General features: G+C 42.0%; 2 protein-coding genes across 3 annotated transcripts in view; both read right to left on the reverse strand.

Moving 5' to 3' along the window:
- Window positions 1-1,863: 1,863 nt before the first annotated feature.
- On the reverse strand, window positions 1,864-12,432 carry ISOC1 (isochorismatase domain containing 1). Its single transcript, XM_083702428.1, has 5 exons — window positions 11,557-12,432; window positions 6,664-6,783; window positions 6,319-6,522; window positions 5,845-5,961; window positions 1,864-3,266 (listed from the first exon to the last, which is right to left on the reverse strand). Exons 1-5 carry the CDS (start codon window positions 12,010-12,012, stop codon window positions 3,120-3,122), a joined length of 1,044 nt encoding a protein of 347 aa, XP_083558554.1. The 5' UTR covers window positions 12,013-12,432; the 3' UTR covers window positions 1,864-3,119.
- Window positions 12,433-19,725: 7,293 nt separating this feature from the next.
- Window positions 19,726-25,499, reverse strand: part of SLC27A6 (solute carrier family 27 member 6) — a 49,359-nt gene continuing 43,585 nt past the window's right edge. The window contains exons 11-12 of one of the 2 annotated variants that reach the window (XM_083702336.1): window positions 20,080-21,250; window positions 19,726-20,011 (exon numbers count right to left, since the gene is read on the reverse strand). The gene's annotated coding sequence lies outside the window, so the exon portion shown is untranslated. Of the gene's footprint in view, window positions 21,251-25,499 lie in introns of both variants that reach the window. The other variant, XM_083702335.1, reaches the window with a different exon arrangement.

Below are 25,499 nucleotides of genomic sequence, written 5' to 3' on the forward strand. Positions count from 1 at the left end.
ACTGAATTCAGATTCTGCCCTTCAAATTAAAAAACATTTCCAGGGCTTTATAAAAATATGCTAAAAGCAACAGTAAAAACCACTAGATAAAATATAAATAGAGCAAGAAACAGCAGAATGAAAATGGCAGTTAAACACAATTCTGCCAGGTTTTGGGTTTTTTTCAATGTCTCAGGGAAATAAAAATAACTTTGTCTGGAAATTTTAGAATACTTTTGATTAACCAGTTGGCTAGGAATGGTATTTTAAATGCAAGTTAACAGCTCAAGGTGTGAATATTCTAGCTATAAAAATAGCCTTTCTTATCTAGAGTGGCATATCCAGTTAACAGCAACAGACCTCTGTGTGAGAGCATATCTTAAGGATGGACTGGTATTGATGTTCAGCACAGAACAATCACCTTATTTGTTATAACATGCAAGTTTCCTGGACAACTTCACCAAGGAAAAAAAAATCCTTAACATATTTTTTTCAGGTGTGAAAAGGTGACCTCGACTGCTCCTGTTGAACAGGGTGAAGAATGTAAACCATTTCACATGAAAAACAAAAGGTAAAAGCTCACCTTGATTTTCGCTTGTGCTTCGAGTGGCATTCCTACAAATTCCTTCTTGTTAAGCATCACTGAACCTAGTGGGAGTCATTTGTGAGTAAGTATGTATATGATTATATTCCTAATCAGAGGTAAGGGGTGACACAGAGCTTAAGTATCAATGGGCTACATTAATTTTGTATTTGGGACATTGCATTCTGCAATGGTTTATCCCTTATTCCAGGAAATGAACAGCTTTGTCGTTCTGTAAGATTTTTATAAATATGGCTTGAAATCTTACAGAATTGTAAAACCGACAGTTATGATGCACAAAAAAACCCGTTAGCAACAACCCTTTTCCTCAGGAGTGAAAGAAGAGATTTATACTGCATATAAATAGCCTAAAAACTGCCACCTTCCTGTCTCCCCACACAGAGCCATTAAGTCCATGTAATGACACGGAATGCTTATGAGAATTTTTTTAATGGGATTTGTGGAGCAGGGATGCAAATGTTATCAGCATACAGTGGTACCTCGCGTTACATACGCTTCAGGTTACAGACTCCGCTAACCCAGAAATAGTGCTTCAGGTTAAGAACTTTGCTCCAGGATGAGAACAGAAATCATGTTCCGGCAGTGCGGCAGCAGCAGGAGGCCCCATTAGCTAAAGTGGTGCTTCAGGGTAAGAACAGTTTCAGGTTAAGTACGGACCTCTGAAAACCGAGGTACCACTGTATTGGTCCAGCAGCACAACGGTGTGTGTTTCTCAATCGAAAGCTCTTCCTGCTGAATGGAAGACCACTCGAGGAAACTTTTCACAGGCAAAAATGTGATTTGGCATAGGTGTCTGTTGTTTGGTTGGATGGAATATAAACTCCTGCAGGTTATAAGCACTATATCTAGGGCATACCTAACAATAAATTGCATCAGTGATTGATTTGAACTAGACAATCAAATCTTTGTCTACAGATGTATCTGGTATATGGTGTAATATATTAAGATGTGTTTTCAGTTTGGTTCGAATGTTATTGGGCTGTTTCTGCTCTTTGACAGATGTTCCTTTATACTTTGCCCTGCTTGAAAGCACCAATAATAAGACATTAAAAAGTAGGTCAATAATGTGGGGCAGTGATTTCTTCAACTCTTTCGTCCTTTGTCTGCAGTCACATCTTGTGCCTGTTCTAAACTGTGACAAGTTGTTTTCGTTTTGTTTTGCAGAAAACAAATTGCTTTCATCCACACGCTTCCCTCCACAGATAGAACATACCGTAACTTTTGAAAACACAATAAAAGGAAGTGTAGAATGAAGACTGAAGTTTTATATCAAAACAAGACACCGTAAACATCTGCATTTATTTGAACATAACACAATCATTTTAAGAGTCAATGTTTGTGGGAAATTTAAGAACTTTCCATCAATGCATGGTTTTTGTTTTTTAAAAAACAAACACATTGGTATTAGTACTGTCATACTGCAAAATATATTCCTATAAAGCCACAAACATACTTGATACAAATCCTAGAACAATTTGAACTCGGTTCTAACATGAATTAATTGGCCTGTAATAAGGGCACTGTTATTCAAATTTACTTCCAGCTATAAAATTATAGATGTCTTTTTCAAAATATACTATTGCACCAGACTCCTTTTAAAGCCTATTTAGCATCCATATTGCAGAATACTGCATAAAACTGAAGAAGCTGATTCCCCCCACCCCAAAGCTTGCTTGAACTAATGCAGAAGCCAGATGGAGTTCATTAAATCTAGGCATACAGGGATTAAAAATAAATCCCCCAACGCATCCAGAAAAAAAGTTATTTTAGTACTTGGAAATGAAGAGTTTGAGCATCTTCCTTTGAACTGTCTACAAGTGAATTAACGTCACTCACTTCAGTGTCATTCGTCACTCACATACTCCCATTTACAAGCTGACAGAATTGCTCTTTATTTTAAAGTGAACATCAACCCGCAGACTTTTTTTTCCAGTTAGAAAGGACTTTGTAACACCATTTAGTAATAAAATCTCGGATAATCAAGAATCAGCTTTGCTAAGTTACCTTCTAAAGCACTACATCTACCTGTTCCCTTAGCTTGTTCTTCTGACTATAAAGCACCATTCCCGCCCACCCAAAGAATATATATATCTATATCTCATTTTATTTAAAATATGATTCTATTTGTAGAATGGCAAAACGTTATGTATCACATTTATCTATGTCATTGTATTATTAGTACAAAAATTAAAACAATTCCAAAGTACATTTGCACAATTGAGGTTTCACAAAAATATGCACTTTTCTGAACTGTGTTACAATCAGTGGGTACAGTAGAGACAAACAGGCACCTCTGTTTTAAAAGTTTGTTTGACAACAAAAACGATCCTATGGTACCCAGAGCCTTGGGATGACTGTGACTAACAGAATACACTCGCACCTGAACAGCGTAACCAAACAAATTCTGCTAAGGCAAGCACAATTACATCGAGTTGCAGGTGATGTGTGTGTGTGTGTCTGTGTGTGTGTGCACGCGAGTGAGAAAGTTTACATCTTTGACTCTCCGTTACCAATGGTCTTTCAAGAACGTCGTCTTTTACACTTTGGAGAGGAGCCCTGACTCTGGAGCACTTGCCTTAATGAGGTTCTGGATTTCTTTGAATTTGGGGTGGTCTTTGTCAGCTATTAGCTGCAGCAATATAGCTTCACTAGTGGTAACGATAATCCCGGTGCGAGCTAGACGCTGAAAAAAAAAAGCAAAAGAAGACAGCTGGGGTGAGTATACACTGCGTACCTAGTGAGTAACTTTTCAACCACAATACCACTGCCTCTGCAATTTCTTGTCACGGGTAAGGGGACTGGCAACTTAAGATGATAGAATATGCAGAACTAGCCGGCCTAACGCGCAGAAGAAGAGAGAAAGAAGAACATGTATTTAAAGAGGAGTGGGGAATTTTTTGCCGAGTTTATGGAAAACGCTGGCGGCGTTAAGGTAAATTCAAAAGTGTAACAAATACTTGAGCAATGTAAGATGGGAGAATAAAATGGTTATGGCAAAATATGCAGGAATGGTGGATAAAAGTGAATGAACCATGGAAGGGAAAGGAGGGAAGTCATCAAATGTATGGTACTATGCAAGACTTAAAAACTTAATAAAACTATAATAATAATAATAATAATAACAACAACAACAACACAAATACAATTTCTCGGCACAATATATTACGGTTCGTCATTTTAAAACAAGAGAAACATCCATTACCATTTGCAGGGGGAAACTTCTGTTCTCTTTCACTGCTATGTAGGTAGGCTGGATTAAAAATCCAAATGGCTAGGACTTTAAATCACTTATATGGAATAGTAATACACAGGGCTTTTTTTCCTGCCGGAATTCAGTTCCAGCATTTCTCAGGTGGGTGCCATTGCCATTATAAGATAACAAGGGAGGCATTCCTGGTGAGTTCTGGCACCTCTTTTTCTAGCAAAAGGGCACTGGTAATACAAAATTACCTAGGTTCCTGGTGAAATTAAACAGGATTTAACAGCAGGAGGTCATATTCCATGTAACATATTAAATCTGACAGATCCTTATTAGAGGAATACCTATTTCCCTAATATCAATTTATTTTTGTCCTGTCACTCTTCTGAGACAATCAAGATATTTTAGCTGTTGGTCAGATAAAAATATGCATAATATATTAAAGAATTCTCGATGGAAACACTGAGATCAGACGCACACCTTTGCCAATGAAAAATAAGATTTGTTTTAGCATGATAGGTTTGTCAAATGGCTGAAGTCGTGGTAAAGAAGTGGGTGAGAAATTATACAAAAAATGCTTAGATTCTAGAGAGATGCTATGCAACTCTGGAACAGCAAAAGAAAGCCTTGTGGTTTCTTAAAAACTAACGTTTTTTATTATTACAGCATAATCTTTCATGGCTCAATCAGATGTGGTACCTGGATACTGCTAACTCTTAAACATTCCAAATATCAACACAAAAACACACACCAAAATGAGGAAGCACTAAATAATGCTTTCATTCAGAAAATGAGGCAGTAATTAAAAGAACAAAGAAACTTGCAAATGCAAACTTCAAAAACGTTTGGTCCAGGTGACATTTATAACAAATAATGACACAAAGTCAAAGTTGGGAATTATCTTCTTTGAATATGCCCGGTTTACAAGACCATAAGAAATCATCCTAAATCCCCTATAAGAACATGACTGTTGTCCAGTATGTATTAGAAAAGTTGAGGGCAAATGGCTATGCACTGAGAATTAGGCAGAAACATTTGTCATCACATATAAAAATTGCTCTCTGCAAGCGGGAGGATAAGAAATAAGTATTACTTAGTGTAGACTTATTTAAAATTAATGGACATAACTTAGTCATGTGGTCAGGGGAGCAATGCTTATGATGGAGAAACAACAATTTCCTCGTTGAAAGAAAAGTTAGGGAGGGAAAGTTTGGCCTTTTGTTTTTGGTATAGCTGGACAGTTCAGTTCTAATAGTAAGATGGTTAAACAACATGTCTTAATAACATTTAGTTCCAATGATTTTTATTACAGCAGTTGAATGTTTTGTACCCAAACAGAAAATCATAAAAGTATTTATTAACACTTTATGACATCAGTCCGATAAATACTTATGTCTGAGTAACCCACTGAAAACAGCAGAATTACTTCTCGTTAACTGTGCATAGGATTGTACTCTAGGGATGATACAATGAAGAATCAGAGAGGGTTGATTATTTTAATGCTAGATAAAATCAGAGGATGAGTCAGTTGTGGTACAGAAAGGAATTTTTATAGTAACACTATTAGATCGGCAGTCGAGACAGAAAGTCTGGAAAAACACATCTATTGTAACCCAACCATCCTGCTATGGTAGAATTCCCTACATCAAAAACCATTCTTGATGGGATACTAATGGGCTTCCCCTCACAAACTTCCAAAAACAATTTCTTATTGAGCTTTCTCCATTGTTGGTCTGGTCTTAATATTAAAGCTTAGTAGTTAAAAACAGTAGTGTACAAAACGATCAGCCAAAAGCTTAGATAAATAAAAGAGGCTTTACATGTTTCCTGAATTCAGATAAAGAGGGAAACTCCTAGATAACCCCAAACTGCATGACTTGGACAAAATAAGCAAGACATATGGATCTTATCGGATTTTCTACCATTTTTGGTTACAATATGGTTCCCACTTCTCTTCCATGTAGGATGAATCCTAAAGTCTATCAGAAAGTTAGTGGTTATGCCCGTCTTGTAACAATTAAAGAGATCCATCTCATATACATTCGCATCTCAAAGCAGTTACCTCTAGGGCAAACATTCTGTCCATCATACTTCTTGAAGATGTTGCATCGGCCACAATGTGAACTTCCAGACCTCTGCCTACCAATTCCAGAGCTGTCTGTTGGATGCAGACATGAGTCTTGGACAAAAACAAAAATTAACTTCATCAACCATCACATAGACAGAATATCAACGACTTCAGGACAAGCTAGCTGCTTGTGTATTTGTTTTCCACACAGTTAGACAAAATGTTCCGAATATAAGTGTATATAAGTGATTAGAGCAAGTTCAGCAAGCTGTATTTACAGATAGCATGTAACCTATTTGTTCTATTATGGAATAACTTACTGGTTTTCATACAGCTGTTCGTCTCTATGTATATAAATACTTTATAGGATTATTGCCTTGACACTAATAAATACAAAAACGTCACTTTTATCTAAATAATAATACTTCTGCAAAAAGTCTATAGGCAAGTTATGAATGCAGTACTTACTTCTACCCCAAATAAAACAACACTGCGAACTCCAGGGATCTCTGCTATTGCAGACTCAACTTCAGGCAATACCATAGAAAACTTTGTTTTTGGTAAGACAAGTTTAGCTGCAGTCAAATCTATTTCTTGCACTGTGCTTCCAAGACCTTTAGGATACTGTTCCGTTACAATAACTGGGATTCCTAAAATTCGTGCACCTTGAAGCTGCAAATGGAAAAAGCCCACACAAGAATTAAACTTTTGTTTAAGCAATAAAGTAGTCCATAACAATAAAAACTATACAGCAGCAGCAGCTGATAACATTAGAAACCAGGTATGTTATACTAAGAAACCAAGTAAACTTACTAATCGTTGGCCCACGCTGATGATATCTCCAAAATACTTGATAGCAGGTCTAAATCTCTCTTGCATATCACAACAGAAAAACACAGTGCTTGAAGGTGTGAGATTGCCCAATGTAGTTAACTGAAATAAAGGAAAAATCAGAAATCACAGGTCAAGCAAGTCCTATTTGAGGGGAAATATTTTACATTGGCTAGGAGCCAAATACCCACTTTAGGTGAGCCCAAAGGGCTAGGTGTGTCCAGCAGGATATTGGACTTTTTTTTCTTTGAACAGCATGCCCCCATGTCATATAGTCAACTCACAAATCCTCCGTTTCAAAACCAAGATGTAACAGCAAGAGGAAAAAGTAAAATCAAAAGCTCCTTCAAGTGTGTTGAACTGGTTACACAATTCTTTGGATCCCAGTCATTATCTGCTGTAATAGCTCTGGCATGCAGTCTCCCAGTACCTGAAGACATGTGCAATCTAAACACATTTCAAGATAAAGGTAACAGGCATCGACACAGATTTGTAAATACAGCAACACCAAACATGACATATTGCAAATACTTGATAAATTAAAAGCTTAATTTAAAAAACAACTAAGTAAAAAACAGCATTCTAAAGTGAATCGCACTAGGTTCTTCCCCTATTATGTGATCCCAACTTCACTATTTACAATCAGACTACTAGGACTGGAAAATTGTTCCCCATTGTAAGGAGCTGTGTCAACCCACCACTTTTGCCCCAGGCAGACTGAACCCTTTCTTAAAGTTGCTCTTTTGAAGTAGCACACAAGAGACACAGACACACACACCCTTCACCATAATGAAAGTCTCCCCCCCCAAAAAAAAAAAAATCACGAAAAGTTTAAATGCAAAAAACTGGCACTCGATGCAGAAGGCTTCTCTCCAAAAATCTACAGAACAAGTTTTTCATTTCCCCGAAGCTAGCACAGGACACAGAACTGAAGAGGGCAGAGATAGACTCACACTGTCACTCTGAATACGGGAAGAACCCCTGATGACCTTTACTAATACAACCATGTTAACCCCTATGCATAATTCTGCAACTCACACTTTCTAATGTATGTCTATTTAAGGAGAAGGGTTGCAGCTCGGTAGTAGAACTCACATTTTGTGTGCGGAAGGTCAACCTTCAGCAGTTTCTGGAAAGACTCCAGTCTCGAACAATGGAGATTTACGGCTAGTCAATACCCAACTAGGTAAACCAATTGTCCGAGTCAGTGTAAAGACAGCTTCTTTTGTTTCTAAAACATAGGATGGAATCCGGGAAGCTGTGAGCAATATTCTGCTCATGAAATGGGGCTTTCCCAGCTATTCCATCTCACTGTAGTCCCTTGCACCTTCCCAGGGGCTGCAGTTAGAAGAAATCAAAACTCACCTCCCTTATGTTAGTGGAAGTGGCTCTTCGGACTGCACTCGTAATTTTTCAACGGTGTGAGCAACTACTTGGGAATTATTTTATGTCCGTGATAAGCATACGTAAAGTTACTTAAAATATGAAAGTTTAAGCTGGAGCTGACTCACCATCATTAAATGCAGTGTGGCTTAACTTTGTAACATCCTTCCAAGTACCCTTTTTGTGCGCACTGGCACAGTTCGTACATCACATTTAGCTAAACTTTAGAAGAAACTATGGTTTGACATAGACATAAGACAGCATCTTAAAAAGTAGAGACATCACCTTGCCAACAAAGGTGTGTATAGTAAAAGCTATGATTTTCCCAGTAGTGATGTATGGAAGTGAGAGCTGGACCATAAAGAAGGCTGATAGCCAAAGAATTGATGCTCTTGAATTATGATGCTGGAGGAGACTCTTGAAAGTCCCATGGAATACAAGAAGATCAAACCTATCCATTCTGAAGGAAATCAGCCCTGAGTGCTCACTGGAAGGACAGATCCTGAAGCTGAGGCTCCAATACTTTGGCCACCTCATGAGAAGAGAAGACTCTCTGGAAAAGACCCTGATGTTGGGAAAGATGGAGGGCACATGGAGAAGGCGACGACAGAGGACGAGATGGCTGGATAGTGTTTTCGAAGCTACCAGCATGAGTTTGACCAAACTGCAGGAGGCAGTGGAAGATAGAAGTGCCTGGCGTGCTCTGGTCCATGGGGTCACGAAGAGTCGGACACAACTAAACAACAACAACAACATGGTTTGATATAAATGAGAAGCAAGCTGGTGCCTGCAGCTCAAAGGTTCCCTGGCACTGCTTCCCCCTGCTCCTATCACACTGCAGACAAAGCAAGCCAGCCTGACTTCTTGCGATGTCAAAACACAGGTTTGTGGCTTATTTCCCTCAAACAAACCATAAGCAACAGGCCCAGAACAAACCTTGTGGTTTGTCTGAAGAGGAAAACTACAAGCCTCAGTTCAAAGGACAAGTCAGACAGAGTAGCAGAAGTAGCACTCTGAGAACTTGCTTCAAACTACGGTTTTAATCTGAACAGGGCTGATGTGTGCTATCAAGGTAAGGACAGCAAACCACAACAAATGTTTAGCATGGTCTCCTACACTCAGTCTGTTCGGCATCTTTCAATTCAGCCTCCCTTTCATGAGCAGCAGCACACTATTGATTGTTACTGGGACTTAAAGCTTGCAGCCGTGACAGGATGAGAATGCCTAAATACTGATCAAAATTGGGTAGGGACAAGTAGAGGAAATGAGCGCTTGCACCTCTATTTTGACCAAATTTGTGGAATAGTTAATTGCAAGTGATCCGAAGCAATATGTTTAAACTAGTCTGTTTTTTAAATAATACGGTGCCTGACTCTGCACAAGATCAGGCTGTTATTGTTCCTCAAAACACGTTCCCTAACTGACAAAGAGGCATTACTGAATGTGCAGTTTGTACTTGTATGCTGTGGCGGTGGATGAAAGTTCCCTGCATTCTCCTGAGGTGACATGCCCTTACACACTTGCTTTCTGGAGACGTATTCTGCACTCAAGCTATGTTTCCAAGTGGATGCTTTGCGTAGATTTTTTATAGAACTAGTCTCACAAACCTAGTTCAAATTGAATGCATTACCAAATGCCCTTTCCTAAATCTGCAAACTCTTACTTTAATCTTGGACTGAGAATACTTTCCTTGCCAGCTTCAGGATAACATCAGTACAAAAGAAGGCTCTCCTTCGTATTGCCTTTGAGTCCATTTCTGGCTTTCTGGGGCAGGAGGGCACTTCGTCCCTGGATTATCAGATGGGTGAGGTGAAAGGCACTCCCAATTCTCAGTTGGGGTTAGATGAGAAGCCCTTACCCTCATCAAAATTGAGTAAGCGGAAGTTGAGACGTGTCAGGAAAGTCATGCTCCACCTGCCAACATTATTCTCCTGCCTTCTGGAGGTGGGAAGAATCCGATTTCTCCTCCCATCTTCAGGGGATTTCTTGCTACTCTGGCCAGTATTTTAAATGAGGAGATGGAAGCAAGCCCCACTGAAATCACTGGGTGGCACGGTCTTAAAATTAAAAAATGCTTTGGACCAAATTACCTGATGGGCTGTGCAATAGAGCCCCCCCCCTTCATATCTCACCTGAGCCACAAACACCTTACATGGCTCTAGGAGGAAAGCCCTCCTCTCTTTTTTGCCTGTGCTACCCAAGCACATACCAACATTTCTCTGATGAAAATAGGGAAGTCCTATTCCATGATGATGATAATAATAGTAATTAATATATTTATACCCCGCCCATCTGGGTTGCCCCAGCCACTCTGGGCAGCTTCCAACTTATGTATAAACAAACATTAAACATTTTAAAAACTTCCCTATACGAGGCTGCCTTCAGATGTCTTCTAAAGGTTGTCTAGTTACTTATCTCCTTGGCGTGGAGGGGGTCACGTAACTTCATACCCTCCAACATTTCTCTAATAAAAATAGGGATATGCTACCATATCCGCCAATGAAAATAGGGACGTCCTAAGGAAAAGCGAGGCCTTCCAGGATAAAACCAGAAACCAGGACGGCTTCTGTAAATCCAGGACCGTCCCTGGAAAATGGGGACACTTTTAGGGTCTGCAAGCGCCATACTGGCATTGGCCTACCCTCCAAGGTTGGTGGTAAGGATCACTACAAATGGGCATAGCCAGGATTTCTGTTCTCGGGGGGGGGGGGACCTATGCGATGGGTCAGTTAGTTATTTCCAGTGCTTTTTTCGGGGGGGGAATGCATACCCCTAAACATTTTGTGAATCTAAGATCGGCCTCAACGAGGGGCAGTATTTCAATATCAATAGGCAGTGGCATAGCATGGGGGTGCAGGGGGGGCCGGCCGCACCGGGCGCAACATCTGGGGGTTAGGGTTAGAGGGCGCAAATCCACGTGTTAGGGGGCGCAAATCCACGGGTTAGGGGGTGCAAATTACTTGCCTTGCCCCGGGTACTGACAACCCACGCTACGCCACTGTCAATAGGAAATGAGAGTACTCCTAAACATTTTTTAAGGGAAAAAGCACTGAGTATTTCTATTGTTTTGATGGGGGGCAGCTGCCCCCCTCTGCTACGCCCATGTCACTACCCTCTTCAGACCTGCACCTGGCAGCTGTTTTTATAAGAGAAAAGGAGGGAGAGAGAGAGAGAGAGAGAGAGAGAGAGAGAGAGAGAGAGAGAGAGAGAGATTTATGCTTTTCTCTCTGGGCAGGAGGCAGACCTGGAGTTTGTCCCGCGTGTTTGGGCGGCAGGGAACCAGCAAGCTGCCAGCCGGGAGAGTTCACCTCCTCCTCCTTCTGCAAACAAGAGAGGATGGTGGGGGCGCAGGAATCTCCCCCTTTCCGGGACGGGGAAAGTGAGCAGGGGAGACCCACAAGGTGTCCAACCCCGCGCCCCCCACCCACAGCGCAAAGAAACGGGTCTGGGTGCGCCAGGCTCGCCTCCCTGCCGGCTCTGCCCCGCGCCCACCTGTATCTGCAGCGGCACCAGGCGCACTTTGCAGCGCTCGCCCACCAGGAAGCCCTTGGGCAGGTCGATGTACTGGCTCCACTCGTCGGAGAAGAGCTGCACCACGAACTTGCGGTGCATGTCCAGCTGGTCGCCGTAGAGGCTCAGGAACTTCTGGATCAGCACCTCGTAGCCCGAGCCGTGCGGCACCGTCGAAGGCCTGGCGAACACCGAGAAGCAGAACAGCACCGGCACCGAGCCGGGAGACGAGCCGCCGCCGGCGGAGCCTTGCACCAAGGGCTGCTGCTGCTGCTGCTCCGCCGCCGCCATGTTCGCGGGCAGCCGCTCCAGTTCCGCGCCTCCGCTGCTCCTCCTCCTGCTGCCGCTGCTGCTGCTGCTGCCGGTGCCGCCTCCCGGCCAGACGGGGCGCGCCGGCGGCTCCCAATCGCGGCTCCTGCTCCTCCTCCTCCTCCCCATGGGAGCCAGCCCTGCCTTGGCTCGCCCGGCCGGGGCGGAGCGCGCAGGTGGCCGCCGCGCTTCGCTTCCCCTCGAGCCTTCCGCGCCCGCCCTCAGGCCGCGTCCCCGGGAGCCGCTCCGTCGTCTCCTTCGCCTCCCACGCAATCCACGCGCGTTGTGCTGGCTGGCGCGGAAGGATACGGGCTTGCGCTGTGGAGAGAGGGGGGGAATCTGAGGTGGCCAGTGACGGTGCTTAGAGGCGGTGGCCGCGGGGAAGCAGGGCTATGGCGGCGGCTGCTGCTGCCTCAGCCGCCTGGCAGTCTGAGGGGAAATTCGGGGTGGGGTGGAAATGCCCCTTCCCTCCTTTCCTCTGCTCTTGTGGTTTCCATCTGCCGGCCAATAATTGTGCCACCACAAGCAGATGCCAGCACCACCCGCGCCAAAAAAAGAGAGAGAGAGAGAGGCTGTGCCACTTTGGGGTTTTGGCCAGTCAAGTGTTTTCATTTCCTCCAACATTTCCCTGATGAAAATAGGAACGCCCTATTCCAGATGTTTTGGGGGTCCATGGCTCCCCTGCCAGTGCTGGGTTTATGTATAAGCTAAACAAGCTATAGCTTAAGAGGGGCCCCCCAAAAAAAATTAAAGGGGGGAAAAACTGGATGTACATTTCAAAAATATAAGATAAAAAACAAATAGAATAAAACCTACATACAGCAACAGTGTTTTGTGTTGTGTGGGCTCCTATGATGTAAGTCATGGGCCCTGCCTGCTAGCCTGCTCCCTAAAATATCACAGGTTTGCTCATTTCTGTATATAAGGGTGCCTACATTCTGCATGTGCAAATGGCTTTAGATACCTAATAGGTTCATAAATTACCATATAGCATATTGTTATGTTCTGAAGTTCTCACCCTGGGCCAGCAGGGGGATACCGTAGATAATTTTCACTCAGGTCCACATATGCAAATAAGGGGTTGAAAGTGACGTTCAGTGATTGGATAGTTACAGAAAGTGGTTACAGTTGCATTGTACTGGAGCTCTATATAAGCAGGCTGGCTGAACCCTTTAGTTCAGTTCAGGTCTGGCCTGTGAATAAACAAAAGCTGTTTGAATAATCCTCGTGTTGTCTGATATGTTCACCCACAACCTAACACATATATTCAACACAAAAAAACAGCGGCAATTTGTTGTTGACAAGGGACAGTTGGATATACAGGGTGAGTTTTTTAAAAGAGGCCCCGTGGAACATGTGTACCCTGTATCCACGGGGCCTCTTTTAAAGGACTCGCCCTGTATAAAGGGCCCCATTACCTTCAGTAGCTTAGGGCCTCATCAAACCTAAATGCGGCCCTGCCCTTGACCAACTGCATTCTTTCTGTGGCACCCCTGTGGGGCAGTTATGCTACCCCTTGCCTACAGAGCGGGCAGCCTCTCGCCCTTTTCCAAACACCCTCCCTTGGGGAGGGTTCCCTCAGCCTCCTCTCCTTGGGAGTCCTCTAGGCAGCCGCTGCCAGCGCTCCTGGTCTCTGAGCTGCCCTTCCTGCCCCAAAGAGAGGTGCTGTCTCGCACTGCCCCACAGGGGCCTGGGAAGCACCCCCTGGCCAGCCCTAGAGGCACCATTTGCCTGGGGAGCTTGTAGCCAGGGCTGCTGTAATAAACAGCTGTGGAAGCCTATGGGAGGCAGAGATGCAAGAGGGCATTAAAGGAGGGAGCGAAGGAAAGAAGGGCAGAGGCCTGACCAAAATTCAAGGCACCCCAGGGGCCACAGCACACTGGTAATAATAATAATAATAATAATAATAATAATAATAATAATAATAATAATAATTTATTATTTGTACCCTGCCCATCTGGCTGGGTTTCCCCAGCCACTCTGGGCGGCTTCCATAGAAATCAAAAATACACTAAAATATCACAGATTAAAAACTTCCCTGAACAGGGCTGCCTTAAGATGTCTTCTGAATGTCCGGTAGTTATTTATCGCTTTGACATTTGATGGGAGGGCGTTCCACAGGGCGGGCGCCACTACCGATAAGGCCCTCTGCCTGGTTCCCTGTAACTTGGCCTCTTGCAGTGAGGGAACCGCCAGAAGGCCCTTGGAGCTGGACCTCAGTGTCCGAGCAGAACGATGGAGTTGGAGACGCTGCTTCAGATATACTGGACCGAGGCCGTTTAGGGCTTTAAAGGTCAGCACCAACACTTTGAATTGTGCGCGGAAACATACTGGGAGCCAATGTAGGTCTTTCAAGATCGGTGTTATATGGTCTCGGCGGCCGCTCCCAGTCACCAGTCTAGCTGCCGCATTCTGGATTAGTTGTTGTTTCCGGGTCACCTTCAAAGGTAGCCCCACATAGAGTGCATTGCAGTAGTCCAAGCGGGAAATAACCAGAGCATGTACCACTCTGGTGAGACAGTCCGCAGGCAGATAGGGTCTCAGCCTACGTACCAGATGGAGCTGGTAAACAGCTGCCCTGGATACAGATTTGACCTGTGCCTCCATGGACAGCTGTGAGTCCAAAATGACTCCCAGGCTGCGCACCTGGTCCTTCAGGGGCACAGTTACCCCAGTGGTTGAAAACCACTGTCCAGATTCCATTATTATCATTATTATTATTATTATTATTATTATTATTATTATTATTATTACCCTGCCCATCTGACTGGGTTGCCCCAGCTACTCTGGGTGGCTTCCAACATACATAAAACATAACAAAACATCAAACATTGAAATTTCCATATACAGTTCAGATGTCTTCTAAAGGTTGTCTAGTCACTTATCTCCCTGGCTTGTGGGCCACATAATTCCATGTCCTTCGTTTCTCTGAGGAAAATAGGGACGTCCTAGGGAAAAGTGGGACATTCTGAGGTCAAATCAGAAACTGGGGTGGCTTCTGTAAATTGGACTGTCCCTGTAAAATAGGGACACGGAGAGTCTGAAATACATCAATTTTTTTCAGTGGCCAGCTTAATTACTCAACAAGGCTTATCCTAATGCTGATTGAGTTAATGACTGCAGCCAATAATTTAATGCTGTTATGACAGAAGCTCCTGAAGTGGTCAGCTGTATGAGCTAGTCATTAACCAACTTGAATCAATTCCAGTTCCTTAATTAAAATATGATAGTGTCAATCCTATTTAGCTCATTTGATTTAATCAGTCTTAATTTGCCATGTGTTACTTTTAAAGACTACTGTACTGTAGTAATTTAGCATTCAGGATGGCATAGTAATGACCAGCATGTTACAGTTTTATTGTACATCTATTGCAATTCCTAATTGCAAATATAGTGTAATGTATTTTGTTGCTCCCCCCCCCCCAACTTTTCTAGCTATGATGCTAAAATTCTGGATTGGATGCAGTGTATTGTGTCAGTGCAATACAAGTCTGGAATAACTCAAGAAGGGCTTGGTTAAACATAATATACTGCAGAGGCAGTCTAGGGCTGTGGCAATATGAAGTATAATCCAATCCATGCTAACCAGCCCTGAATGCCCTTTGCACTTGTGCAGTGCTATTTTCACAAGGGATCTTTAACTCAGGATCAACTTACCTGGAGCTAATAACCAATAACTCATACATCACACAAGATTGGCACCTCCCATGTTCTCTGGGCACAGCTTTCCACAAAACAGAAATAAATGTGGGATACAGGATGTTGAACGAGATGAATCCTTTGTCTGTTCCATCAGGATTCATGTTTTTGATTTTGACAGCAGTTGAACTGGGAGCAAATGAGCCTCTACAATATTTAGGACAGATAGTCAACCAGCCCAGAAAAGGCCAAGAGCAGTTCTAGAAGTGTTTAATATGGGAATACCTATCTCTTATTGAGCACCCTATTTCCAGGTCAAGGTGGGTGGTAGAAGCGATTGCAGACATTGCCCAGCATTAATTCAATAACATGAGTACCTATTTGACCAAACAGACTTGCTCCTCTGCAAATGCTGATATAGCAGCACACACATGGATATGTATGTTCTTGAGAAAAGGCTTGCTTGCACCATTCATCTCAATTGATCTCTCTGTATTTGTCCATTGAATAAACGTACTAAATATTTTTTGCAGCAGAATATTTTTATCCAGCCTTCCTTCCTCTTAAGAGTTTAGTTTCTTTTTTAATCAGTCTTTTCTACAAGTCAATTAAATTGTAGCCATTGAGTTTAAACCAGCTTAGTTTCATGGTGTCTGGTCTGACATCTTAGTGGATAACATACTTGAAGGCTGCTTCAAACATACGTAAGTCTCCTACAAGTACAGTATATTTTTGGTATAGCAAAGTACATATACATTATGCTCTGAAGGTACATCTCTCTCTCCCCCCTCCCCCGCTTTCATATGTGAAGGTGTCCACACAGGACATGTGTTATCCCTTATCTGTCTTGTGAGAAGCAACCCTGACAAAATTTTGTTCCTTTGTCCAAGAAAAACTTATGCAATCTTGCTGAGGTATTCTTTTCAAAAACAGTCTTGCCTCCTTTTTTCTTTCCTTCTACACATTCGTGTCTAGATTCAGAGTTATTTGCTATTTTCTGCTTTAGTACTGCTGAACCACTGTGACCTACTCTTCTTCCTTCCATCATTCAATGTCAGCCGAGGTCTGAATTGATATCCTCATTTTGTCTATAGTCTCTGGAGTCCTGTCAAGAGCTTCCTCAACAAGCTGAGCTCTGCTCAACAAGATTTTCTTCCACCCAGTTTCTTTAGTGTCCTGAATTTTGAATGATAGATAAAGCAGTGAGTGCTGTTGAGCTTATTTCCCCAATTATTGTATATTCTATGTATTGTATCTGTTTCAAGCCTGTAAGTTACCTTACATTTGCCCTGCTAGCTCCACTGAACTTTTTAAACCATGTGAACTTGTCAACTTGTTCTACATACTTTCCACTGAATGGTACTTCTGCACACTTTTCGTCTTTAATTTTAGCCACTGTATTACCAGATTTTATAATGAGACCACAGCTGTGTTATCCTCTCCATCCAGGTAGGTATATTATTGTGATGGGAGCACCATTAGGTTCTTAAAATTAACATTGCCTTCTGTGCCCCAAGATGTGGCAGCTGGGCCTTGGTAGATTCTATACATTTTGTTTAATTGATTACCGCATTCATTACTTTGAATTGTATACCACCTTGGGAGTTCAATCTGAACTTGCAGAGCCACTGGCTGGAGGAGATTTGGATGGTGTGGAAGTGTTCCTTTGCTAGCAGAGAAAAGTGCTGCTGGGAAGACAGATCTGTGGTGGATCTCAGCACACCCATGGAAAGCTTAGTGGGTATAGATCTACCACCAGTGGTTTCTACAGTACTAACAGCAGGCCCTGAAACAAAACATGTTAACATCTGTTGAGTCCAATACCCCTTCATTCCCCCATCTACTGTTGGCAGAACAGTCGTACTTTTGTTTTTGAACAGCTTAGTTCTTGAACGTTTTGACTCCCAAAGGCCGCAAACCCTGAAGTGACTGTTCCAGTTTGCGAACTATTTTTGGAAGCCAAATGTCTGAAGGGGCTTCCATGGTTTCTGATTGGCTGCAGGAGCTTCCTGCAGTCAATCAGAAGCCACGCTTTGGTTTCCAAACGTTTTGGAAATCAAATGGACTTCCAGAACAGATTCTGTTCTACAGGTGAAACTCGGAAAATTAGAATATCGTGGAAAAGTTCATTTATTTCAGTAATTCAACTTAAAAGGTGAAACTATGTATGAGATAGACTCATGTCATGCAAAGCGAGAAATTTTTAAAATGTAATGCTGGTGGTCAACAAAAGAGGTTTAAAGACTCTCTCCATGCAATTCTTTAAAAATGTAGTATAAATACCAACGACTGGGAAACACTGGCCTGCGAGCGCTCCAATTGGAGAATAGCCTTTACCAAGGGAACATGCACAACCTCTCTATAGTTTCTAATTTGACTGAAGTGGTACAGAAATCAAAATTGTTCCTGAAATAATGTGTTTTGTTAAATCTGGCCTTATCTTTAAATTTTGTGCATCACTTTAGGCAAAAAGCAAAATGCATTATTATTTTTTGAACATGGAAATAGAAAAGGGAAGCACAGTTCTTAATTTGACAGCAGTCTTCTTGCCTCTAGAAATATATTATAATTGGGAGCAGGAGGGTAATTGCTTTAGGGATTTTCTGTAGAAAGCCGAGTTGCTGGCTCATATCAGACTCCTGAGCTTGAATAACTTTTTAATACATATTCCTGCCTAACACATTAGCAAAAAGAAAAACTCTCATGCATGCAATTGGTGTATTTCTGAAACAGCTTGCCTATTTAGTGTTAGACATAAAGATCCACCACGCTGATTGTTTCTGCAATTATTTGTGTTTTGATTCATTCATCTTTAACTACTTTGCATTTCTTATCATTTGAATTGATCTAAAGGAGTTTCATCAGTTCGTTTTTTGGGAGGGGATTGTAGTATAGTAACAAAGGGAAAGATTAGAATGTGAGAGCCAAGCTTGTATTCAGTTAAGAGTCTTCCCATTCATATTGCTTAAAACTGAAAAAGCAACAGAGTTAATTCAGGCCCATTGCCATTTTTGTAAAGTATGGAAATCCTAACAAAAACACATTTATATAAATAGGTTGGAACTGAAAAAAAATGAAAATGAAGCATTAACAGAAGCGATTGTTACAAATGTGCTTTATATCTGATGATCGCATTTTATTTGTACAATTCTTACTTGTACTAAATGGAAATCAGATTATCTTCTAGCTTTTCCTTATAGCCATAATGAAATGAATGGGGGAAATCCATTAAAACTGAACCACTGAACAGCCTGCAGATGGAAAGCAGGATGTAACAGTTTAAATAAAACAGTGTAGGCATGATCCAGTCAAACATAAGCACTTTTAAGTCCCATGCTTAACTATCTTCCACCAGAGTCAACACGACTCTTAACTTTGGCTAGATAGTTCCACAAGTACCGGTATTTTCTTCGCACCTTGGGAATAAAACAACACATCATGGAGATATAAACTGATATGCTGATATGCATAATATACAATTACCATTAAGAATAGAAAATATTTGTAGAAATGTATTATTATTTGACTCCGTCATTATTCAATAATAACTTGAGTCTCATTTTTATGGACTGAAAGTCTAGAGTTCTCCCAACCAGCAGGTCCACTGTTCCATAACATGATATTTCAGGGAAAGTTTGTACATCATTAAAGAGGGGCATATTTTCCTCATAACTAATCTGGAAGCTTCTCTGCTCAGAATTTGGTGGATATTTCCCATATATTCCTGAGCCACAAAATTGTAAACATACCATAAGAGCTGGACCATAAAGAAGGCTGATCGCCAAATAATTGATGCTTTTGAATTATGGTGCCGGAGGAGACTCGAGAGTCCCATGGACTGCAAGAAGATCAAACCTCTCCATTCTTAAGGAAATCAGCCCTGAGTGCTCACTGGAAGGACAGAGGCTCCAATACTTTGGCCACCTCATGAGAAGAGAAGACTCCCTGGAAAAGACCCTGATGCTGGGAAAGATGGAGGGCACAAGGAGAAGGGGACGACAGAGGACAAGATGGTTGGACGGTGTTCTCGAAGCTACCAGCATGAGTTTGACCCAACTGCAGGAGGCAGTGGAAGACAGGAGTGCCTGGCGTGCTCTGATCCATGGGGTCATGAAGAGTCAGACACGACTGAACAGTTCTTCAACAACAACAACAACAACAACAACAACCATAAGTGCATGATTAAAACTGAAACAAAAATACTTTACGTTTTAAAAATTCTGGTCCTTTATTATTTATGAAAGCAGCTTATTAATACATTTTGTGTAATAAAAAAACATCACAGGAACACAGGAAGCCTCATATCAAGCTGGACCATTTGTCCATCTTTGTCCCATACCACCTACTCCGACCAACAGCATCCTTTCTCAAGCAGAGAGCAGGAAACATCATCCTTTTAACCAGAGGTGCCGGGAATAAACATCAGGCCTCCTGTCTGAAAAACATGTACTCTACAACTGAGCTATGCTCCCACTCCTTTATCTTCTACCTTTATTTTTTTTATTAAAAAACCAAACCTCTACAACTGAGCTATGTTTCCACTCCTTTATGTTCTACCTTTATTGTTTATTAAAAAAACACACCAGTTAATGTGTTTGTAAAATGAGAAAGGAACTTGCTTTTAATAAAGTCAAGAAAAACAGCATTTACAGAATTGGTATTTTAGTTTAAGATCTCAGAGATCCATTGTTCATCACTTACAAGGAGTTAATGGGCACTTCTAACTCAACAGCACAGGGCCAAGGGTACGAGGTGTTTCTATTGCCTCTCATGCTCTGAAGAGCTTACAAAGCAATCATTGTAGAATGGTAGGAAGGGAAATGCAGTATACTTCTTTTTAAAAGCTGCTGAAGTTTGTGCACGGGTGTCTTCTTACTGTCTGTGATTGCTAGTTCTATGCTCACTCAGGGATTTTGGCCTGGAACCTAATTTTCGTTCTGTGAATGAAGCTAGATGTTCCCAGCAGCCCCTTTCCTCTTAAACCCTCTCTATCCTCTGAATCTCTGCTCATGAGGACTGGGGGGGGGGGGGGGAAACAGCCAAAACAGAATAGCATATGGCAGGTGGGGATGGCGAACAGCAAGAAAGTGAGGCTGCGTGGGCAGAAGAGCCTCTTTACTCACACAGGAATCCTTTGGATCCATGCCCTAGTTCAGGAGTAGGCAACCTAAGACCCGGGGGTCAGATGCGGCCCAATCACCTTCTCATGGTCTGGGAATCAGTGTGTTTTTACTTGAGTAGAACGTGTCCTTATATTTAAAATGCATCTCTGGCTTATTTGTGGGGCACAGGAATTCGTTCATTCCCCCCCCCCTAAAAAAAATATAGTCCGGCCCAGCACATAGTCTGAGGGACAGTGGACCGGCCCATGGCTGAAAAAGGTTACTGACCCCTGCCCTAGTTTCTAGGGAAATAGAAATTTAAAGGTACAGAAAGTGGATCAGATAGCTAGTTTCTACAAGAATGGGATTGTGTGCCAGGTGGAGTGTCATGATGCATAGGAGGGAAATTTTTTAATCATTCGTTGTGCGCTGCCATGAATCTGGCACAGAAGAATGGGACTTAAAAATGTATTAAAATAAACAAGAAGTATTGCTTTACAACTAGGAACACCTTCAAGCGAGGGCTGCTTTACAAATGGCAATTCTCTTAGGGGCAAGTGTTTTGGGTTTTTTAATGAACGAAAAAAACCACCTGTTGTGTACATGTAAAAAAGTTTTTGTTTTGACTTCCGGAGGCAGCGCGAACGGTAATGGCTGCCCTTTCCTAACCGGGAGAGGGAAGCTCCGCTGGAAAAGGGTCGTCCGCTACGGCGAAGCGGAGACCCATTTTGGAAAACCGCAGGCAGCGGAAGCCTGCGGTCTCGGGACCCGGCGGGCGCCAGGAGCAACCCCCGAAACGTTGAGGGAACCCCGTAAGGGGCTCCGGATCGCAGAGGGGGCAGCGGCGCTGTGGGTCTATGCGCATTCAGCTGAGCGAAGCCGCGTTGCTGTTGCCGGTGAGCGCCGACCTTTCTTCCTGCAACACAAGATTCTGAAACGCAACAACCCGTGAGTAACTGAGGATCTTACTAAATTTTGGGACTAAAGATATTGAAAACAAGCTGAAAGCGGAGTGACGAGGAAAAGGAAGTCCGTCTTCCGCAGCCATTGACTTTTAAAGCAAAGAGCAGGAGGAGTGGAGGCATAGAGAGAACTTTTGACAGCTCAGATTGAGCACCCGCAGAAATTACTTTCAATCCCCTTAAAGACTGTAAGCAACTGATTTTTGGACTTCTATCAGGACTTATATATCCTCTTCTTTGTGGATTACAAATTTACTTAAGAAGCCCAGGTGTCAGAACTGCCTGAGCAGTAGAACTGTCAGACTGCAAATTTGGATACATTGTATTTAAACTTTGAGATAATCTGAGGGAGTTTAGAATGGTTACGTTCTTGCACTACGGAACTCCAGTAAGCACAACTTGAAATATTGTGGCAAACTTAAAACCAACTCTGCTAAAACTACTTTTGTGAAGATCCCTAAGTATTGGCTCAGATTTTGTATGATTGGAATGGACTCTTCTTCTTAGGACATTTTATGCTCCCCCTAGAGGATTGAGGATTTATAACAAAAACATTGTTTTACTTTCTATTTCCCGGCCCTCTGTTTGACTGCTACCACCTGGGCCGTAGCTTTCTCATGGGAACAACTCAGCTTGACCTTGACTGCTAGATAACTCTGGAATGAGTGGCGCAAAAAGAAAGGGATTAAGAACTAGACAAACAACTCTGACAACCTTAACTGCAGCCTCACAAACACGCAGATCATCTGTGCCTACTCTGCCCTCGGAGGAAAAAGCCACCTCCCTGTCACAGGCAGGGGAGGGAGAAACTGAGGAATTACAACTAGAAGAGATGGCCTCAGGAGGATCTGGTTCTGTATTAGAGAGAATTCTTGAGAAATTGGAGTCTTTGGACAGGAAAGTTGACCAACAAACTGCGAAAATTGACCTTAATACAGAAACTTTAAACAAATTATCTGGGCAAGTTGCACAAAATGCACAAGCAATCGGACAACTGAAGGAGGCTGCAGGTGAAAATCAGAAACTGGCCGAAGAGACCAGCCAAAGAGTGGGAGAGTTGGAAAAAGAAGTAAGGCCGCTCAGCAAGCAGGTTGGGGAACACCAGACCTACCTCTCTATGTTGGAACTTCGGAACAGGGAGACTAATTTAAGGATAAGATCGATACCAGAAGCGGAAGAAGGCAATCTAGCTGAGTTTTTGACCAAAGAATTCTCCAAGTCCTGGGGTCTAGAGGAGGAAGACTTTAAAATTGTGTCAGCCTTCAGACTTGGAAGACTCATAAAGAGAGAGAAGCCCAGAGACTGTTTGATTACGTTGAGATCAAAGGAGGAAAGGGACAAGATTTTGGGCCTGCACTACGGAAGATCCCTGAACATTTCGGACAAAAGAATTGAGATTTTTAAGGACATTCCTAAACAGCTGTTGGACCTCAGATCTGAATATTTGGACTTAGTAAAACTGCAGAGAAGCAACTCAATCATCTTTAGGTGGGACTTTCCCCAAGGATTATCCTTTACCTTTAGAGGGAAGAAGATTAAAATTAGAACTTTGGAAGATAGGGATAAGTTTTTGACTGCCTACGGAGAGGACCTTCATAAAGGACTGGAGCTACCCTCAGGGCCTGAACCACCACAGGTACCTGTACCACAGAACTCTGAAGACTCACAGAACAAAACACCATCCCAAGGAAATTAAACAGATTTATCCAGGATGTCTCTGCAACTTTTAAGCTGGAATATAAATGGCTGTAACAGCCCGGAAAAAAGGAAGAAAATCTTTCACATATTAAAAAAGGAGCAACTAGACATTACTTGTCTACAAGAAACACATGTGACTAGGCTCCACAGAAAAATATTGGTAAATAAAAGGTTAGGCCAAGAATTTATATCTTCGGATTCAGTTAAGAAGAGAGGAGTGGTGATATATGCAAAGGAGAGCCTCTCACCAAAATTTCTATTTAAAGATGAACATGGAAGAATTTTGGCAATTGAAATACAGCACCAAGGAGAGAAAATTTTGATACTAGGAATCTACGCTCCAAATGAAGGGAAATCAGAATTCTACAAGAAGTTGCATGAGATTATGCTGGACTATCTGGACTACGATAACATCATCATGATGGGAGATATGAATGGGATCGTCTCAACGAACATGGATAGGTCACAAAGCCAAAAGGTTACTAAAGATGGCAGACTACCAAAGACCTTTTTCGAAATGACAGACAACATGGACTGGATTGATATATGGAGGACAAAGAACCCCTTGGGGAAAGAAGGAACATTTTTCTCTGAAGCCCAACTGACCTGGACAAGAATTGACCAAATATGGATTTCTAGAGGTCTGGCCCCTAAGGTTAGGAAAGTGGAAATCTGCCCAAAGACCTGCTCCGATCATAACGCGTTGAAAATGGACATGACACTATTACCAACCGGCTCCTTTAGATGGAAGATGAATGACAACTTGTTTAGAGATCAGGAGATTATTAAGAAGGCCAAAAAAAACAATAAAGGACTATTTTGAGATAAATTTGAACACTGCAGTGGAAAAAAGAACAATTTGGGACGCAAGCAAAGCTGTGATGAGAGGGTTCTTGATACAACAGAACGCCATAAAGAAAAGACTACAAAATGAGAAAAAGGATAAGATTTTGGGGAAAATTAAAGAGTTAGAGAAGAAACTAAGAGTAAACCCGAAGTCACAGCCGATCTTGAGAGAAATTAAACTTCATCAGGCACAATATTCCAAACTGATAAATCAGGAAATAGAATGGAAGATTAAATTAATGAAACAAAAAACATTTGAATCGGCTAACAAATGTGGGAAACTGCTGGCTTGGCAGTTGAAGAAGAGACAAAAGTTGAACATAGTAACAAATTTGGAAATAGAAGGAAGATATATTCAGAACCCGGTGGAAATTAGAAAATGTTTCCAGAAATATTTTAAGAAATTATACACTCAAGGGCCACAAAATGAGGAAGAGATTGCAAAATTTTTGGAGAAAAATGGACTTAAAAAACTATCACAAGAAAATAGATCACTCCTGAATAGTAAAATAACACGATTAGAGATAGAACATGCCATTCAGAATATGAAGCTGGGCAAGTCTCCAGGGCCAGATGGCTTGACCTCCAAGTACTACAAGACATTAAGTGACTATTTGATTCAACCACTGATGGAGGTCAGCAATGAAATTATGGAGGGAAAGAAGGCGCCTGAATCGTGGAAGGAAGCTTTCATCACATTGATACCAAAATCAGAAACTGAAAAGACACAACTTAAGAACTACCGTCCCATTTCCCTTTTAAATGTGGATTATAAAATATTTGCTGATGTTTTGGCAGGAAGATTCAAAAGAGTTTTAAATGAGATAATTCATAAAGACCAGGCAGGATTTCTCCCAGGAAGACACTTGTTTGCTAATACAAGGAACATTATTGACATTTTGGAACTTTTGCAAACAAATATTAACACTAAAGCAGTTTTAATTTTTATAGACGCGGAGAAGGCCTTCGATAACATCTCTTGGAAATTTATGAAGGGGAATTTAAAAGAAATGGGAGTGGGGCGGGGTTTTGAAAATGGGATTGATGCGATTTACTCAGAACAAAAGGCAAAACTGATAGTTAACAATGTGGTTACAGAAGAGTTTAAGATTGAAAAAGGGACACGACAAGGCTGCCCGATTTCCCCCTTGCTGTTTATTTCTGTCCTGGAGGTGCTCTTGAACTTGATTAGAGGGGACCGGTTGGTGCAAGGGATTCAGATCGGAGCGAAACAATATAAACTTAAAGCTTTTGCAGATGACCTTGTTTTGACATTGCAAGAGCCAGAATCTAGTACAAAAAGAGTGTTACAATTGATTCAGGACTTTGGTCGGGTAGCGGGTTTCAAACTAAATAAACAGAAAACTAA

Source organism: Podarcis gaigeae (genome assembly GCF_964106915.1).
Source record: "Podarcis gaigeae genome assembly, chromosome: 11".
Lineage (NCBI taxonomy): Eukaryota > Metazoa > Chordata > Lepidosauria > Squamata > Lacertidae > Podarcis > Podarcis gaigeae.

Bases quoted from the DNA above. Each gene is read 5' to 3' on its own strand.
- ISOC1 (XM_083702428.1), bottom strand. From the start codon at position 12,012: ATGGGGAGGAGGAGGAGGAGCAGGAGCCGCGATTGGGAGCCGCCGGCG. The intron at 5,962-6,318 runs GTAAGTACTGCA...TTTTTGTCCAAG, and splicing joins TTGTTTTATTTGGGGTAGAA to ACTCATGTCTGCATCCAACA. The intron at 3,267-5,844 runs GTAACTGCTTTG...TTTTTTTTTCAG, and splicing joins ACAGAATGTTTGCCCTAGAG to CGTCTAGCTCGCACCGGGAT.